The 18,786-nt window shown below is 38.1% G+C and overlaps 1 protein-coding gene across 5 annotated transcripts in view; it reads left to right on the plus strand.

The window, feature by feature from the left end:
- Scaf8 (SR-related CTD associated factor 8) overlaps window positions 1-18,786 on the plus strand; it is a 110,251-nt gene that overhangs the window by 21,025 nt on the left and 70,440 nt on the right. For all 5 annotated transcript variants that reach the window (XM_042674513.1, XM_042674277.1, XM_042674355.1 and 2 more), the window contains exons 2-6: window positions 7,021-7,104; window positions 8,884-8,928; window positions 13,698-13,859; window positions 16,896-17,046; window positions 18,140-18,270. In XM_042674513.1, the coding sequence (XP_042530447.1) occupies window positions 7,021-7,104; window positions 8,884-8,928; window positions 13,698-13,859; window positions 16,896-17,046; window positions 18,140-18,270 (573 nt within the window). The remainder of the gene's footprint in view (window positions 1-7,020; window positions 7,105-8,883; window positions 8,929-13,697; window positions 13,860-16,895; window positions 17,047-18,139; window positions 18,271-18,786) is intronic.

Genomic DNA, 18,786 nt, shown 5'->3' on the forward strand with positions numbered 1-18,786 from the left:
CAGACTTATACTTCATTCCCAAAGTAGCTAGAGTTACATACATAACCCTCCATCCTCAGGCCTGAATATGTTGTGTAGCTATAATTTCTTGTTGTTAGGATTATAGCCATAGGATTATAAAATATTTTAAACATAAAATTCTTAGTGGGAATAATTGAGAGGGCTTCCTTGGCCTGAACATTGTATGTAATATGAAATTACTTAGGTTACTACTTTTAGAACCAATTAACATCTAGTAACTGTTTTAGGCTTTGTGATGATATGGAAAAAAATACTCTGTTTGGCTACTAAGACTACCAAAGGGAATGGAGAAGTATGGAGAGGTTGGTATATCTATACTTCAGTGTCCACACTGGTGGAGTACATCCCCTGCTGTAGCCTCAGCTTTTGGCAAGCAATAGTCTCTAGAGAATTGCATGTTTTCTTTTTCTTGTAATTAATGCACTAATATTACATTCTCATAACTGTAAGCTAAAACAATGTTTTTCAAACAATATATGTGTACATTGTCGCAGTATTCAGGTTTGAACTCATGGCTTCACACTTACTAGATAGGTGCATGTGTGCATATATGTATACCATACATGTATTCATATGTGGGTTCTTTTTATTACCAAAATATAAAACAAAGTGTCATACTCCCAAGATTTGCATTTGTAAATATCATAGAAAAGTATTGTTAAGATTGGTTACTACACTCCATTGTCTTCTGATTTTGTTTTTTGATTTTAAGTGGGTAAGAATTGTCTTGAAAATGTTTTTGTTTATGGCTTAAATAGATGATGGTTTGGAAACCATCTAGATGGAAAGAGTGCCATGAAATAAATGTACGGGAAGGTTTTCTTTTCCCTTTTATGTAAAGAAAATTGTTAATGATTATGAAATTGTATTCAGTAGCTGTGACAGATTTCATTCTGAATATTTTTTCTTGTTTGTGTGTTATATTTAGGAAGTTATAGTTACTGAAATATTTTAGATTTGTCATTTAATATTAGACATTTCTGTTATTTCTACATTAATAATGTGTATTGGGTTAACTTACTAAATCTTCACTGAATTTTTCTTCAGTAGGCTGAATGAACATTTTATGGTGATGGTGATGATACTGATGTTGGTGATAATGTAGTTGCACAAAGGGGTTATAGTTCCATAAGTCAGGACTTGAGAACAGTGCTCCTCGGTAAATGTCACTCCTTCCTTCATTCTCCCCTGCTTTCCACCTCTCATTACTACTCTCAAGTTACATAGTGTTTTTTACATATGTAAGTTGACTATAATGACTACATTTGCTCACCTTTCTTTACTCCATTCCTATGTGCTCCTCCCCTTGCTTACTTCCCCAAAATACGGTTCTACTTCCTGATACTTGTTTTGATAATTAGTACATTAGTCCAAAGGAGTTGTACTGTTGGATTCTTCCCCTAAGTATACTTTCTTTAAGCATCTAAAGTGACCTTCTGGTACTGTTTTTGTTTCTAGTTGTTCTTTTTTTTTTTCCCCACTTCTAAAGTTTTTTTTTTTTGGGGTCAGTTGTGGGGCTTGAACTCTGGGCTTGGGCGCTGTCCCTCAGCTCTTCAGCTCAAGGTGAGTGCTCTAGCACTTGAGCCACAGCACCACTTTTGGCTTTCTGGTGGTTAATTGGAGATTAGAGTGTCACGGACTTTACTGCCCAGGCTGGCTTTGAACAGCAGCCCTCAGATCTCAGCCTCCTGAGTAGCTAGGATTACAGGTGTGAGCTACTGGCACACGGCTCATTGATTCTTTTCTGTAGCTTCTCTTTCAGTTTTTTTTTTTTGTTGTTGTTTTTTGGTTTTTGGTTGGTCGTGGGCCTGAACTCTGGGCCTGGACACTGTCCCTCAGCTCTTCAGCTCAAGGCAAGCCGTCTACCACTTGAGCCATAGCGCCACTTCCGGCTTTTTCTGTTTATGTGGTGCTGAGGGATCGAACCCAGGGCCTCATGCATGCAAGGCAAGCGCTCTACTACCACTGAGCCACCTTCCCAGCCCCCTCTTTTGGTTTTTGAAAGCATCTCTATTCAGAAGTGTTCCCATTTTCCTTATTGAAGATGATTGTAGCTTCCTTAAAGTCTTTCTGTAATTCTAGTGTTGGTATCATTGTCTTCTCCTTTATTCAGTGAATAGATTTCCTCATGTGTACACACACACACACATGTTGATAGTTCAGTGGGTTTCACCTCCATAGTGGACATTTTCACCTTCATGTCAAAAGACCTCAAGTTTAAATTGTCTAAAGACTGCTGGTAATTGTTGATGAGCCTATGGACTTAGTTCAGTTCAAGATGCAAGGTCTGTCTTCCTTTTTTGTGGTTTCAGTGTAATTGCAGGTTTTGAAAGTGCTTGTTCTGCTTATAGATGTATCTAGAAACATTCCATTCATGACTTAGTCCAGGAGTTGGGTAGTACTTGACATGGAATTTAGTTTTTAGAGCTTTTACTGTGGATCTTTTTAATGCAGCCACCAATTTCGGATGGGCCCAAAATTCAGGTTCGTTCATACTCAAATTTCTCCTGTTTTCTCTGGGACTCCCATATCCTACAGGCTATAGGGTGCACTCACTCCCTCTCTTCCACCATGAGTGAGGCAGTGCAAGAGAAGAAAGCAAGCCCTTCCCCAGTAAGTGTTTCTGTTCTGTTTCCATGTTGATGTGCACCATAAAGCCCATGTGCTTTTTTAGAGTATTTTAATCCCTCTAATACAAGGATTTGGAAAGGGTATGTTTTTTGGATTTAATTAAAGAACTTATACAGATAGGTGGTTTTTTTTTTTTTTGGTTTAAATTTAGCTGTTTAATATTTCTTTTTGGAAGGAGGCTTGGTTATAGTTTTTCTTTATTACCAATGCAGTTGAGATTCTAAAATAATTGCCTTCTTTTTTTTTTTTTTTTTTGGTCGGTCGTGGGGCTTGAACTCTGGGCTTGGGCGCTGTCTCTCAGCTCTTCAGCTCAAGGCGAGCGCTCTACCACTTGAGCTACAGCGCCACTTCCGGTTTTCTGGTGGTTTATTGGAGATAGGAGTCTCACGGTCTCTCCTGCCCGGGCTGGCTTTGAACCGCGATCCTCCGATCTCAGCCTCCTGAGTAGCTAGGATTACAGGCGTGAGCCACCAGCGCCCGGCTTTTTAAACACTAATCAAAATCGTAATGTTAACCTTAGGCAGTTGCCATGCTTGAAAGATTTGGAATATTCTACTGAATGATATAATATGTTAGTTATTCATATGAAAATATAGCCTGTAGGAAAGGATAACTAATTACAAGAATTTGTCATAGTAATTGTGTTAGCTTATTTATTTTTTGGTGCTAGGAAATGAGACCAATTGAGCATGCTAAGCACAAAGTCTACACCAAGCCCTCTTGTCAGCAAAGATAATTTTATCAAGCCAGATGTGTTAGTACACACCTGTAATCAGCATTAGGTGTATAGATAGTGAGTTTCATGCCAATCTGGAATTCACACAAAGCAAGTTTGAGGGTGGCTTGGACCTTATAGTGAAATCCTCCCTGCCTCAAAAATATCAACAAAAAGACATAACTAGTGAAATAAATCTGAATATTTACTTTTAACTCATATGTCTAAAATCTTAAAACAACAACAAGAACAAACCTACTGCTAGTATTAGGGCTTGAATGCTTTGGCTTTGCTTTTTGCCCATAGCTGGCACTCTACTGAAACATACCTCCATTTCCCAAAATAGTGGATTTCTGTTTTTTTGCTTTTTAAATGATCAGAAAAACATAAAAAATATTTTCAGTTGTGGGACTTGAACTTGGGTTTGGGCACTGTCTCTGAGCTTTTTTGCTCAGGACTATAGCTCTAGCACTTTGAGCCACAGCTCCACTTCGGTTTTCTGGGGCTTACTTGGAGAACAAGACCGAGCTGGCTTCAATCTGTGATCCTCAGATCTTAGCCTCCTGAATAGGTAGGGTTACAGGTGTGAGCCCCCAGCACCCAGAAGATAAACATCTTAAATTTTAACTTCTGACTTTGAATTATAAGTAAAAGTAATTTTCACAAAAATATTTATGAAAACCTAAAATTCCATTCACATGCTAGACAAATGACAAAAAAAAAAAAACAAAACCCAAAACATCCCAGGTTTGTTTTAGTATACTAGCTTTCTGACACTTTTCCAGTTTCTGGGGTCATGCTCAACTCTTAGCCATGGGCCCCTCTTATATCCTACCTCCTGATCTGCTCCACTGGAAACCCACCCATCCAGTTCATAAAACCCACCCACACTCAGCAGCAGTGCAGTTATTTGGAGAGGGGAGCTATATAGGACATGTGCCATCACGTGTAAGCAGTTACATTATTTCCTGTTGTGAAGCAAAACATGCTATTAAGAGTTCAAGCATCAAGTTTAACCTCATGGTGATTTAGAAGATTGTCAATAAGAAGGACCAGAGGTAAGAAGGCCAAAGACCTTTATGTTACTTTTTTTTTTTGGTCAGTCATGGGGCTTGAACTTAGGGCCTGGGTGTTGTCGGAGAGCTCTTTTTTGGGGGGTCCGTTCGTGGGGCCTGAACTCTGGGCCTGGGTGCTGTCCCTCAGCTCTTCAGCTCAAGACTAGTGCTCTACCACTTGAGCCACAGCGCCACTTCCGGCTTCTTTTCTTTTTGCTTATGTGGTGCTGAGGAATCGAACTCAGGGCCTCATGCATGCAAGGCAAGCGTTCTACCACTGAGCCACCTTCCCAGCCCTTCAAAACTTTTTTTGTTGGTCATGGGACTTGAACTCAGGGTCTGTGTGTTGACCCTGGGTTCTTTTTGGTCAAGGTTAGCACTCTACCACTCTGAGCCACTGCACCATTCCTGATTTTCTGGTGGTTAAATTGGAGGTAAGAGTCTCACAGTCTTTTCTGCTTGGGCTAGCTTTGAACTGCAATACTCATGTCTCAATATCCTGAGTAGCTAGGATTATAGACATGAGTCACTAGCTCCAGCCTTAAAAACTGTTAATAAGATCAGATAGTTGGAATTAAAATTCAAGTCTTCCAACCAAGCTTATGCACAGCTATGTCTTGTATATGATTATTTATATTGATTTAATTTACAACACCTATCTCGTCTCAGGCAATAACAGTTCAGTTTAAATATAAGGAGAAAAGTAAAATCTCAACACACAAAAAAGTCTGTTCTTATTATCTAGTGGGAGAGGACATGAGTAGATCTTCTGTGGGTCCTCTAAGAAATTCTGAGAAATTGATCTTTGTTTTACCTGGTTTATGATAAGCCATACAATATGGTGTTATTTTGTACCTGATGATTACACTGATAGGGAGAGAGAGACAGATATCTTATGGGTCTTATCTTTTTTTTTTTTTTTTGTCGGTCGTGGGGCTTGGACTCTGGGCCTGGGCGCTGTCCCTCAGCTCTTCAGCTCAAGGCGAGCGCTCTACCACTTGAGCTACAGTGCCACTTCCGGTTTTCTGGTGGTTTATTGGAGATAGGAGTCTCACGGTCTTTCTTGCCCGGGCTGGCTTTGAACCGCAATCCTCAGATCTCAGCCTCCTGAGTAGCTAGGATTACAGGCGTGAGCCACCAGCGCCCGGCATGGGTCTTATCTTTAAAATTCTTACAAAGTATCTGGAAGCTGGGGCTGATGACCTGTAATTCTGGCTATTCAGGAGGCTGAGATCTGAAGCTCAGGCTACCTGCCTAGGTAGGAAAAGCCATGGAAGTCCTATCTCCAATTAATCAGCAAAAGCTGAAAGGGAGCTGTGAATCAAGTAGTAGCCAGCCTTGAGTGAAAAAGCTAAGGGACAGCATCTAGACCCTGAGTTCAAGCCCTAGTAGTAAGGAGGGGTATTTCCTTCTCTTAAGCAAAAAAGAAAGAAAGAAAAAACAGCTAGCTCGTGGCTCAGTCCCTGTTCAAACCCCAGTATTGCCAAAAACAAAACACAAACCAGTGATTATTAGTATCCATTCTGAATTTTCTTCTTTAATTTAGGATAATATCAGTGTTCCATGCCTGTATTCCCAGCCTATAATCTACAGAGGCAGGAGGATTGCCATTGTAAGGCCTGCCTGGGCAATTGAGTGATACTCCATTAAAAAAAAAATTCTAGGATTCATTTATGTTCATTTATATTGTAGCATATCATATCATATATTAATATAGTTGTCCATTCCTTTGTGTAACCAGAATTTCATATTTCATTGAATAGATATTATACATTTTATTCCTTCATTCCTATTTGATGGATCTTTGAGTTATTCTTTTTTAAATGACTTGTATTTTGTTAGTGATGCTGCATTCATATATGTGTGTGTGTGTGTACTTAGGGCCTGCTACTCCCACTTGGCTTTTTCTGTGTGTGTGTGTGTGTGTGTGTGTGTGTGTGTGTGCTTAGGGCCTGCTACTCCCACTTGGCTTTTTCTCATAAAGTTCTACCAGTTAAGCCACCAGTGTGTGTGTGTGTGTGTGTGTACTTAGGGCCTGCTACTCCCACTTGGCTTTTTCTCATAAAGTTCTACCAGTTAAGCCACCAGTCTACTTCTATTTTTTATTGTTTACTTGAAAGCAAGAGTTTTTCAGATTTTTCTGCCTGGGTGGGCCTTGATCCAGGATCTTCAGATCTCAGCCTGCTGAGTAGCTAGTATTATGGTGTGAGACATGTTGCCTTGCCCAGTTTTTATGTGGATGTTTGTTTTCAGCGAGTTTGAATGTATATGTAGGTGTAGAATTGGCTTGGTCATGTGGTTACTGTGTTTTAAGTTTCTTACAAACTGATTTGTAAAGTTCCTACACTCTTACTTCCCACCAGCAATGCCTGAGGACTTCAGTTCTTCCCCATCCTTGCTAACACTTGTTATTGTCTGTTTTGCTTATCAGCAAGTAAATATGGAGGGACAGCTTATTGTAATTTTAATGAAGTTTCTTGATGGGAAATGATATTGAGCTTGGTTTTTTTTTTAGAACAGAAACCCTTTCCTTTTATGCTTTGAAGATATTTAGTTCTGCTAGATTTACAGCTTTTCCTTCTTTTTTTTCCCCTTCAGTTGTATTCCTTGAATGACTATAAACCACCCATTTCTAAAGCGAAAATGACCCAGATTACAAAAGCGGCCATCAAAGCTATTAAGGTGAGTACTGCACGTGACAGCTGGGTTTTCAAATGCCTCTCTAATATGTAGAAGGCAAATGATTTTTATAGAGCACAGGCTTTACAGTATTCATGCTTGTTCATTGTGGAGAACAACAAAAGCCTGTCATCTAGTCTCCTACATAGACACACACAGTGTTTGAAATACTGTTTTCAAGATTTCCACAAATTTGGAAGTAACTATCATTCCTTACGCAGCTAGGCAGGTCAGAGTTCATAGTTTTAACACTGTTGACTTTCCAGAATCTTAAAGAAAAGTTGATAAACACTTTCTAGATAAAAAGTATTCATGTTCTTTTGGCTGATTCTATACGTATTTGAACATGGGCCATTATTGGAAATTAATGGACCTAACTGTGTGTGTAAGGTACTTGAACTGTGAGAAGAGCCAGATTTATTTATTGCTCTGATGTGGTAGGTTTTGACCATATGTTGTCTTGGCATTGCCGAAAATCTCAGGGAGAGGTTGATTCCTTCATGGAAAATGCACTTCTGCACAGAAATTTGCCTGAGATTTCCTGGGTAATGTTCAACCATGGATACCTTCCCAAGAAGTTCTTGTCCCCAGATGAAGTCTCCCTGCTTTCATAGGGCTCTTCAAAATGAGGATGAATGAGTGCTTATTTCAATTAATATCTAAGTGGATAGTAACTTAGGAGTATTATGAGTGACTAACTACTCTAAATTACAAAGAAGCCATAACCAGAAGCATCAAATAGTTAAATGATCTTTTGACAATAGTGATAAATTTAGCAAATTTATATCCACTAGTTATTACTGGGAGAAATTCTGTTGATTGAACAGGTTTTTTTTTTGTTTGTTTGTTTTTAATAGGCAACCCTTACTAGAAACACAGTTAGGGTCTTAGGTGATTGTAGTTCAAAATCCTTTTCTTGAAGAAAATCATGGCTACAGCACATTAAGCCAAAGATTTCTTCAATGATGCCATGTTTTCAATGTATCTGATAAGCTAACAGAGAATGAATTTACTCTTAGTACTGTTTATATTAGTCTCCATTATGATTTGATTTCTATGATTACAATCCTGAGACCATATAAACATATAGTATTATTTTTTTTCTGTGAATTAATAATTGGGACATTTTATAGAACTGTTGAGCAGAATTTCTTTTTAACAAAAAGACCCAATTAAGTACACAATCTAAATTTCCCTTTTTTTTTTTCTGGTCAATCATGGGGCTTGAACTCTGGTCTTGGGCGCTATCCCTGTGCTCTTCAGCTCAAGGCGAGCACTCTACCACTTGAGCTACAGTGCCACTTCCAGTTTTCTAGTGGTTTATTGGAGATAAGAGTCTCACAGACTTTCCTGCCCGGGCTGGCTTTGAACCATGATCCTCAGATCTCAGCTTCCTGAGTAGCTAGGATTACAGGCATGAGCCACCTATGCCTGGCTTAAATTTCCCATTTTCTGATGTCATAGTCTTAAGAGAAATCACTTTGCTAAAAGAAATCTTTTGAGTTCAGATTTCTGTCAGTTGGGAGTCTAAATCTTGGCTTTCATGATACACTATACTACTTTGATTTATTAAAAACTGTCTTTAATGTTTTTAGCTTTGAAAAAACTGAAATAAGCCGTAAAATAATTGTGAACTTAGCTCTTTAAGTGTTGTGTTTGCTTGTCTTGTGATGTTTTCCACAATTAATAGTTTGAGTTCCTTTGGAACTGGTAAAGATAGTGGTTAGCAGGAAGTTCTAATCTACTTTGATTTCAAAACTGCTCTTTCTCCCTCTCTTTCAGTTTTATAAACATGTGGTCCAAAGTGTTGAGAAATTCATTCAGAAAGTGAGTATGTACTTTTTAATACAAGGGCTAAATGCAGTATAATGAGGTATTAATGTCTCTGTTCTTTTTAAAGTAAAATACCTGTGTTTAAGTTGTTTTGATAAACTTATTAAAATGATCACTTATTTGACCTTTAAGAAATAAAATTAGGGTTGGGAATGTGGCTTAGTGGTAGTTTGCCCAGCATGCATGAAGCCCTGGGTTCAATTCCTTAACACCACATACACAGAAAAAGCTGGAAGTAGTGCTATGGCTCAGGTTTGGCTCAAGTGGTAGAGTGCTAGCCTTGAGCAAAAGAAACTCAGGGACAGTGCCCAGGCCCTGAGTCCATGCCCCAGGACTGGCAAAAGACCAAAATGAAACAAAAAATAATTAAAATTATATAGTCACATTTGTATAATTCTGGGTTTTGCTACATTTCCATTGGATTAGTGAAGCATCTGTCCCTTGAAGAAAGTTAGATCAATGTGATTAATTTTTAATGGAATTGCAAATTTTTTGCCATTTAAGGAAATTCTTTTATCGTCTTTAATGGCTATTTCACATTGTATGTTTTGAAAGCAGCTCTGTCTTTATATAGGCATTGATAAGCATACTGCATTCTAGCTGTTTTTTTCTTCTGATTCACTGACTGTAATCCACCAGGGTACATCTTACATAGGTGGATGGCTCTGTTGTCCCAGGTAGGGGAGAGAAGGAGATAAAGTCAAGCAGCCGTCTTGCTGCACTTAGGGATGTTTTCGTAACCAATTTCAGGAGACTAGAATATCTTCTTTAAGTTTTGTTAATGTTTAAAGTGAAGGTTAAACATATTATTAAGTCAAACTGTGGAATAAAAATAGTTATCAAAAAATGTTTCACAGGGGCTGGGAAGGTGGCTCAGTGGTAGAGTGCTTGCCTCGCATGCATGAGGCCCAGACTTTAGAATCTTAAAATTTGCCCAGGCCCCATGACTGGACCCCCCCATCCCCCCCAAAAAAAAAGGTTCTAAAATCTAAATCAGTACCTCTTACATCTTAACTGTGTCTCAGAATTATATAAGCATCTTATAACAATGAAAATTCTGACCAACTGAGTGTTGGAGGCACTTGAGATTCTCTGTTTCTAAGAGTTTCTAGATGATGCCTGTGCTTTTCCTTTAGAAATCAGTTTGAACAGTAAGAGTTGAGAAGAAAATTTATGAATAAATGTGTTTTACCTTTTATTTTTGGCCTTTTTGGTCAGTCATGGGGTTTGAACGCTGGGCCTGGGCGCTGTCCCTCAGCTCTTCAGCTCAAAACAAGCGCTCTACCACTTGAGCCACTTGGAGCCACTTGGAGATAAGAGTATCATGGCCTTTCTTGTCTAGGCTGGCTTTGAACTGTTATCCTTAGATCTCAACCTCCTGAGTAGCAAAGATTACAGACATGAGCCACTGGTTCCCGGCAGAAGTACTTTTAGTAAGTTATTTACCTTGGAAGACCTAGGGAGAGATAATTGTATATATAATCTGCAGAAGCAGGTTTCTGTCTCAGGAAAATTTTAATTGTTTCTTTACCCTATTTAAACCAAAGATTAAATAATGGACCTGTGCAATGGTTAAATTAAGTTGTATATGTAATTGCAGATTTACTTGTAATTGACACTCAGTGAAGCGTAGATCATAACAGGAGGTTGCATGGAACCTCTGCCTCATTTCATCTTACACAGGCTGAACCAGTCTAGTCTGAAAATCCAAACTCCTGAATTCCACTAGCACAACAGAATTGGAAAATTACACCTTCGATTGTATGCACATACGCTGAAAAATCCCAAAATACAAAAAAGTCCAATGTCCACAAGATTTCTGCTCCTAGTCTTTTCAAATAATAAATGTTGTGTATAACTAGTTCAGTATTATTATATTAATATAGGCAGTCACTTTCTTGACATAACATCATTTTTTAATAGCTTAGCATAGACTCAATTGTTTCTGTAGTTCTGTGCAGCTTGACTGAATCTGCACTCATGTAACTACTGCGTAACCAAAACCTCACCACCAGATCTCTGTTTCCTTGTATCAAGCTTCACTCAGCTCTTCTGTCATCCTTGCTATTTGGCAGTCACTAATCTACTATTCATTGTATAAGTGAAATCATAGGACATATCTTTTTTTGGGGGGGGAGGTTGGTAGTGGGGCATGAACTTGGCCTGGGTGCTGTCCCTCAGCTCTTCAGCTCAAGGCTAGCACTCTACCACTTAAGCCACAGCGCCACTTCCAGCTTTTTCTGCTTATGTGGTGCTGAGGAATCAAACCCAGGGCCTCATGCATGCAAGGCAAGCACTCTACCGCTGAGCCACCTTCCCAGCCCCGTATGTATCCTTTTGAGGTGGTCATGTTGTGCTTTAGCACAGTTCCCTTGCCATCTAGCCAAACACTTGCTCTCATTTTTGAGTAGTATTATATTGTATGGATGGATGTAGCACAATTAAAAGCATTCACCTATTGAAGGTCACTTGCTCTTTTCAGCTTTTGGCTATTATGAATGAAGCTGCTAGGAACTTTCATTCATGTTTTGAGATGAACATATGTTTTCATTTCTCTGGGATAATAAATTATGTTTTAATTTCATATTTTAGAGTAAGTATGTTATTCTATATTCCTTTCATACATCATAACCAAATTATGCAAGTCAGAGAGAAGTGTGTCTGCTGTTAGACAGTGTATTATCTGTGATTCTTTGTGTTGTTTTGAAGAATTAACAATAAAGATGATCTCCGACACACTGCTTAGCTCCATGGGGTTGCAGTCGGTTTCCATCCCGCGCGCCCACTGGGCGTCCAATTCCTCATCCTCCTCCCAAGGGGAAAAAAAAAACAAAAACAATAAAGATGATGTCCTCTAGGCAAGAGAAAAACTACTTGAACAAATACTTCAGCCATTAGTTTTTGTCATAATGAGTTTGGCCAAAAAACAAAAAAATGTTATAGTCTCTGATTGTATTTTACCTTTATGAAACACATGAGCAAAGACCCAGACCACAAACAGATACTAGGACATTTTCAAGACCACCCTGTACTAACATTAGCTATCAACTTTTTTCCCCCTGGTCTTGGAGCTTGAACTTAGGTCCTAGGTTCTCTCCCTGAGCCTCTCTGTTCAAGGCTAGCGCTCTACCACTTGAGCCACACCACTTCTGGCCTTTTCTGTTTATTGGTACTGAGGAGTTGAACCCAGGGCTTCATGCGTGCTAGTCAGGCACTCTACCACTAAGCCACATTCCCAGCCTCTTAATTATCTTGAATCATCAAGAATAAATTGTATTTGGAATCTGATACCTCTGGACTTGCTGGCTTTGTATCACGTTTATCTAACCATGCTAGTTTGAAATGCAGAAGTGAAATCTTTCACTCCATTGTTAAAATACATAGAGTTTAGCCAACTGTGAGATCTGTCTTTTTGAATGAGTACTGCAAATAAATCTGTCCAGTAAATTAAGAATACAATTGAATATTGTCATTCAGTACTGTTTATTTTTATACAGTCTGTATGCTGTATTTTAATTAGCTACATCCAGTGGCACAGTGTCTGCTGTTAGGTACCCTAACACAGGCTTTCTACGCTCTGCTCATGAACTACCACTGGGTAGGCTATAGGTCACCCCCTTTAGGTTTACTACTACATTGTTACATCAGTGACTTCAGGGAAAGTAGTTTGCTTATTGTCATTTTAATGTAATAAATGTTCAGTAATTATGTTTGCAAAAATTGCACTATATACTCTAAGAATTACTATAATGCAGGTTTTCAGTTTTCCAGGTACTTGATCTGATAGTTTTATGTAGTAGTTGATACTTTGCAGTGAATATATTTAATGAGATCAAAACACTTTCTCATCTTTAGTGTTTTTGTTGTTGTTGTTGTTGTTTTGCCCTTTGTTACTTCCCCAAAGGAAGAGTGGCATCCGTCCATAGTGAAAGCCAGCAGTTCCCTATACTTGTCTTGTTTAACTGAAGATACACTTTTTTTTTGTCAGTTGTGGGGCTTGAACTCTGGGTCTGGGTGCTATCCCTCAGCTCTTCAGCTCAAGTCGAGGGGTCTACTGCTTGAGCCATAGCTCCACTTCCAGTTTTCTAGTGGCTTATTGGAGAGAAGAGCTTTTACCATGGGTACTCCTTCAACCTGAGGGTGGTGCATGATGTCTGAAAGGAGCAACTTGCCAACCCTCACTTCCCATGTGTACTTTTATTAAACACTCTTTGCCCTTTACACTTATATTTCGTATGATTCTGGATCATTATGATGAACCATTACCTGTTGTGTTTGACTTAAGAAGCTAGGGGTGTTTATATTATTTTTGTTGTGAAATAAATAGTAAAGTGCAGAAAGCAATATATGTCATAATTTGCAATTTGACCCTTTAGTATAGAAACTTCTTTTTTTCATGCTTCAGATGAAATCTAGTACATGCAACGATTCATCTTCTAGAATCCTCTCCTGAGTTTGCTTCTTCCATGTTGCTTTTGTAAAACATTAAACAGTTTTAAGCATTATAACAGAATCTTCTTTATCAGATTTTTTTTTTCATTTAAGCCAGTTATGCCCAGTACTATTTTGGAACATGGGGGACTGGCAGCTAACTGAATATATGTGGTGTAGCCAATGCCTTTCTAGAGACAGATGGTTTAGAATAAGCAATGTCTGAATATTCATTACAACATGAGCAATACTTCTTAATTGTGTAAGATTTGTCTATCAAGAATTTTACTTCTATTTTCTTCCCTTGTTACTCCTTTGTTTTTTCTCAACAGTGCAAGCCAGAATATAAGGTACCAGGACTCTATGTTATTGACTCCATTGTGCGACAGTCCCGACATCAGTTTGGTCAAGAAAAGGATGTGTTTGCACCCAGATTTAGTAATAACATCATTAGCACTTTCCAGAATTTATATCGTTGCCCTGGGGATGACAAGGTATGCTGCTGTTTTGTTTTAAGAGATAGCTTACCCTTTGGATCTTAAGTAGAGTTTTTAGATTATCTTAATATTATGGCCTTATATTACTATTTACTGTTATTCTGGATTCGAATACTTAATTATTGAGCATCTATATGCCTTTTTATTCTTAGAGTTTACAGGATGAAAAGATGAAGTTAACTTTGCTCCTTCTTAATTTATTAAGGCAACTGCTATTTATTTATTTATTTACTTTTGGGTCCAGTCCTGGGGCTTGAACTCTAGGCCTGGGTGCTGTCCCTCAGCTCTTCAGCTCAAGGCTAGCGCTCTACCACTTGAGCCACAACACCACTTCTGGCTTTTTTTTTTTCTTTTTGCTTATGTGGTGCTGAGGAATCGAACCCAGGGCCTCATGCATGCAAGGCAAGCGCTCTACCACTGAGCCACCTTCCCATCCCGAAGGCAACTGCTATTTAATTGGATGCAATAAGCTAAATTCTCATTTATTCACATATAAAACCAGTTCAAGATTGTGATTAATTTGAGTTTTGTTTTTGTTTTTAACTCTTCCAGTATTTGTGACCAGGAGATTTTCCAAGCAATTAGTATAAAATAACTACATGTTGACATTTTTCTATTACAATACAAAGTTGTACCATAATTTAACAGAATTATTGTTAGAAACCCATACATGTGTAATGTCTGCTAAATCTGAATATATAAATTTTCTGTAATTATCAAAAGAAGCGTATTAAAAGGAGTTGCTTATCATGGCTGACCTAATTAGGTGCCTGAGGTGCTAGGTGGTTACTGATTTTCTGAAGTTGATTTGAGATTTAGACAGGTTGAATGTTTTATTGTTTTACTAGAAAAAGGTAAGAATTGAGTGAAAACTTGTTATAAGGAAGAACCATAAAACTTAAAAGCTCCACACAAAACTTTCTACCTTTTTTTGGTTGTTTTTTGTTTTGTGCCAGCCCTGGGCCTTGAACTCAGAGCCTGGGCTCTGACACTGAGCTTCTTTTGCTCAGGGCTAGCTATTACTCTCCTACTTGAGCCACTGTGCCACTTCTGGCTTTTTCTGTGTATATGGTACTAGGGAATCGAACCCAGGGCTTTTATGCATGCTAAGCAAGCACTCTACCACTAAGCCATATTCCCAGCCCAAACTTTCCTTTTTTGATAGCTTTTGCCACTTTTTCTGCTCATGGCTGGTGCTTTTACTACTTGAGCTACACCTCTACTTACAGATTTTGTTTATTTTTAATTATTTTGGTACTTTAATATTTGTATGTGGACTTAAAAGAATGTTTGTAATTTAAAGGGACCTACCTGAATATTTTTCAAATTACTATTTAGAATTCCAGTGGGCTAGGAAGGTGGCTCAGTGGTAGAGCGCTTGCCTTGCATGCCTGAGGCCCTGGGTTCGATTCCTCACCACCACATAAGCAAAAGGAAAAAGCCAAAAGTGGCGCTGTGGCTCAAGCGCTAGCCTTGAGCTGAAGAGCTGAGGGACAGCGCCCAGGCCCGGAGTTCAAGCCCCTCGACCGGACCCCCCCCCCCCCCCCCAAAAAAAAAACCCCACTATTTAGAATTCCATGTAAAATAATTTACTAATTGACGTTTTATAAAAGTGTTTTAAAGGTTACCTGTTAGAAATACAAAAAATTGTTCCCTAATATATCGTGGAATGATTTTAAAATATATCAGCCTATAATATTGAGGGATTTAAAGATGAGCTGTTTTTTTTCTTTAAAAATTTCTATTTTACTAATATAGATACTAACCAGTGTTCTTCTAAAAGTGAATAATATCCTGTTAGTTAACTTTTTCCTAATGTAAGTATGATCTCAGAATAGTAGTAACTTTATTTTTTTAAGTTTTGTGTTAAATACTTGTGAATTGCTTTATTACTGATATCATGGAGAGATTATTGTGCTTCTACCAGTGACACTGGGGTCAGCATACTGTTACTCTCACTTAAGTGCATGCTTTGGGTGAAATGTTTATTTCAAGAAGCAAGGCCTAGTTGTTCAGTTGATGTTTTTCATGAACTGGTATAGAGCATCTTGAAACATTCTCCCTGTAAGTTTGGAGCTTGAAACCTGAAGGATTGGTAAAGCTGTTGTACAACCAAGGAAGATATTAAATAGGATTTTTTTCTGGTCAACAAGTTCTTAGTATTGCTGAACATTGTATTAGATTTCAGAGTTAGATGAGCAAAATTTCACAAAGAAATGGAATTCTATAAGAAATCTTTTTTTTTTTTGGAGAAAATGTAGGGTCTAAGGAACTACACTGAAGTTGTTTGTATTGTTGCTATAAGAACTAAATCTCATTATAATTCTGTCTGACGATGTCCAAAATTTGGCAGTAGTTAAGACCTTGGAAATCCTGACCATGTTCATTTGAGAATGACCATGAAAAATCTTCTACTACACAGTCTCATTTTACAAATGAAGGAAATCAGGGTTTAAAACATTTTGTAATTCACTGACACTGATACAGTAGGCTTAAAACCAAAGTAATAAGAAGGGTTATGTAGATAGCATATATTTCACGCGTTTTATGGCATCTGCATAAATGGTGCATGACTGGCTAGATCTTTACCAAAAATCAGAAGTGCTTTGAATGCTGAAGCAATCCAGAAAAGGGTGAAGTTAATTGAAAAATAGAGATATACATGTAGTAATTGTTCAAGAGCTTAATCTGTTATATGCAATGCTCCAGTAAAGGGCTCCAGGAGGAGAAAACATGATGGTGTGGAGACTTTAGTTTTGTTTTTCTTCATAGGATGGCAAAAGCTCAGGTTAGTAGAGGAATGAATGTATAAAATATTATTTACATAGAGTGTGTATTATTTGGGGCCAGTATGGCATGGATGAGAGGAGAAGATTAGAGGGCAGAATAATGAAAAGAGAGAACAAGTATGAAAAGATTGTATGGAAAGAATTTTGTTTTGTTTTGTTTGACAGTCATGGGCCACTGGTGCTCAGCTATATAGAGGTTTTGAAGCAAAAAAAATCAAGATGTCTCTTTTCTTTGTTCTTACAGAGTAAAATAGTGAGAGTATTAAACTTGTGGCAGAAGAACAATGTATTTAAGAGTGAGATCATTCAGCCCCTTTTGGACATGGCAGCTGGGATTCCTCCCCCAGTTGTCACACCTGTGTTGGCCGGTACTGCAGCCATGAGCAACACTCCAGGTATGTGACTGCAAGGTAACCTAGCAGTGGATTGGTTTATTTGTGCTTTACCCTGATTACCCACCTGTAACATTAGATGTCTGACATTAGATAGTTGTCTAACATTAAGTAGTTGAAAGACGCTGTCATTTCAAAGAAAAAATAAAAATCAGATATTATGTTCATATGTAATTGTTTCTAAAGTTTAGAAAATGGAATGAACTTTAGAACATGTGCTTGTCAATTAGGGTGCTGATTTAGACTGTAACCTCTTACATCTTTATCTAAAGCAAGTTGGTATTTAAAGACAATCAGGGGGACTTAATTTTTATAAATACCCTGAAAAAACATTTTTTAATAAAACCAAGACTGTTTTAACAATAAAGTTTTTTGTTTGTGACATGTAAATGCCATTTAAAAGTATTTGTCTCAGTCCCAAGAAATATTTAATATTTGGTATATATTTATTTTTTGTTTTACATAAACACATGTGCACATATATAAACTGTGGGGGGGGGGGATCATGGGGATTGAACCCTGGGCCTGGGAGCTGTCCCTCAGCTCTTCAGCTCAAGGCTAGCACTCTGCCACTTGAGCCACAGCACCAGTTCAGGTTTCTGAGTGGTTTATTGGAGATAAGAGTTTCATGGACTTTGCTGCCCGGGTTGGCTTTAAACTGCGATCCTCAGATCTCAGCTTCCTGAGTAGCTAGGATTACAGGAGTGAGCCACTGATGCTCGGCTATATAAACATTTTTAGTAGAAATGATTTTGTAATATTGTTGCAATTTTCATCAAAAATTGTCTCTGGATTATTTCCCTCATATTAAGGAGTTTTCTCTCAAGTGAGATTTTTAATGGCTCTTTAGCAATACAGGCTTTGTTATTGTACCTTAGTTTATTAGCCAGGTACATTTTGGGCTTTGTAGGAGGTATTTTGTTTTTAAATCTACCAAATTATATAAAAGGGTTTGAAATGGTTTTCCAAATAAGGTCTTAAAATTAAAACATATTAATCTGTATATATTTTATAAAAGCAATTGGACAGATCCCTCTATCTTTTCAAGTTACTTGTTTACTTACATATTTATTGGGGGGGGGGTCATTTATAAAAGGAACTCCTGTGACACCTGTTACTCCGGCCAATGTGGTTCAGGGCCTGCCTGACCCTTGGGTATCTCAGATCGCAAATACAGATACACTTGCAGCTGTTGCTCAGATCTTACAAAGTCCTCAAGGCCAGCAGGTGAGCAGCTTTTCTACTATATTAAAAGTGATTGAGAATTCATTATTTTCCTAATGTATTATATGATCTAAAGTATATGCATTTTTGTCTTATTTTTATAAAACTGAGGTCACTGTACAATTACTTTGTAAATTTCATTTTTCATTCAGTAATTCAGCACAAACATATTTGTGTTGTTCAAGATAGTTTTAGCTGAGCACCAGTAGCTCACACCTATAATACTAATTACTCTGGAGGCTGAGATCTGAGGATTGCAGTTCAAAGCCAGCCCTATCTCTAATTAACTACCAAAAAAATCAAAAGTGGAACTATGGCTCAGTGGTATCACACTTTCTGAGGACACAAGCTTGGGGACAGCACCCAGGTCCTGAGTTCAAGCCCCAGGATGGCACATACAAACAGAAAAAAAGAGTACCATATAAGAAATGCATTCTTTACCAAAGTATTCACTTAACAGTTTGTGCCAAAATTAAGTGTATTGCTACCCCGGTGACATGACAAGTCTTCTATCTGAGG

The sequence above is a fragment of the Dipodomys spectabilis genome, unplaced genomic scaffold (assembly GCF_019054845.1).
Source record: "Dipodomys spectabilis isolate Male_0828 unplaced genomic scaffold, ASM1905484v1 ptg000001l, whole genome shotgun sequence".
In the NCBI taxonomy this organism is placed as follows: domain Eukaryota; kingdom Metazoa; phylum Chordata; class Mammalia; order Rodentia; family Heteromyidae; genus Dipodomys; species Dipodomys spectabilis.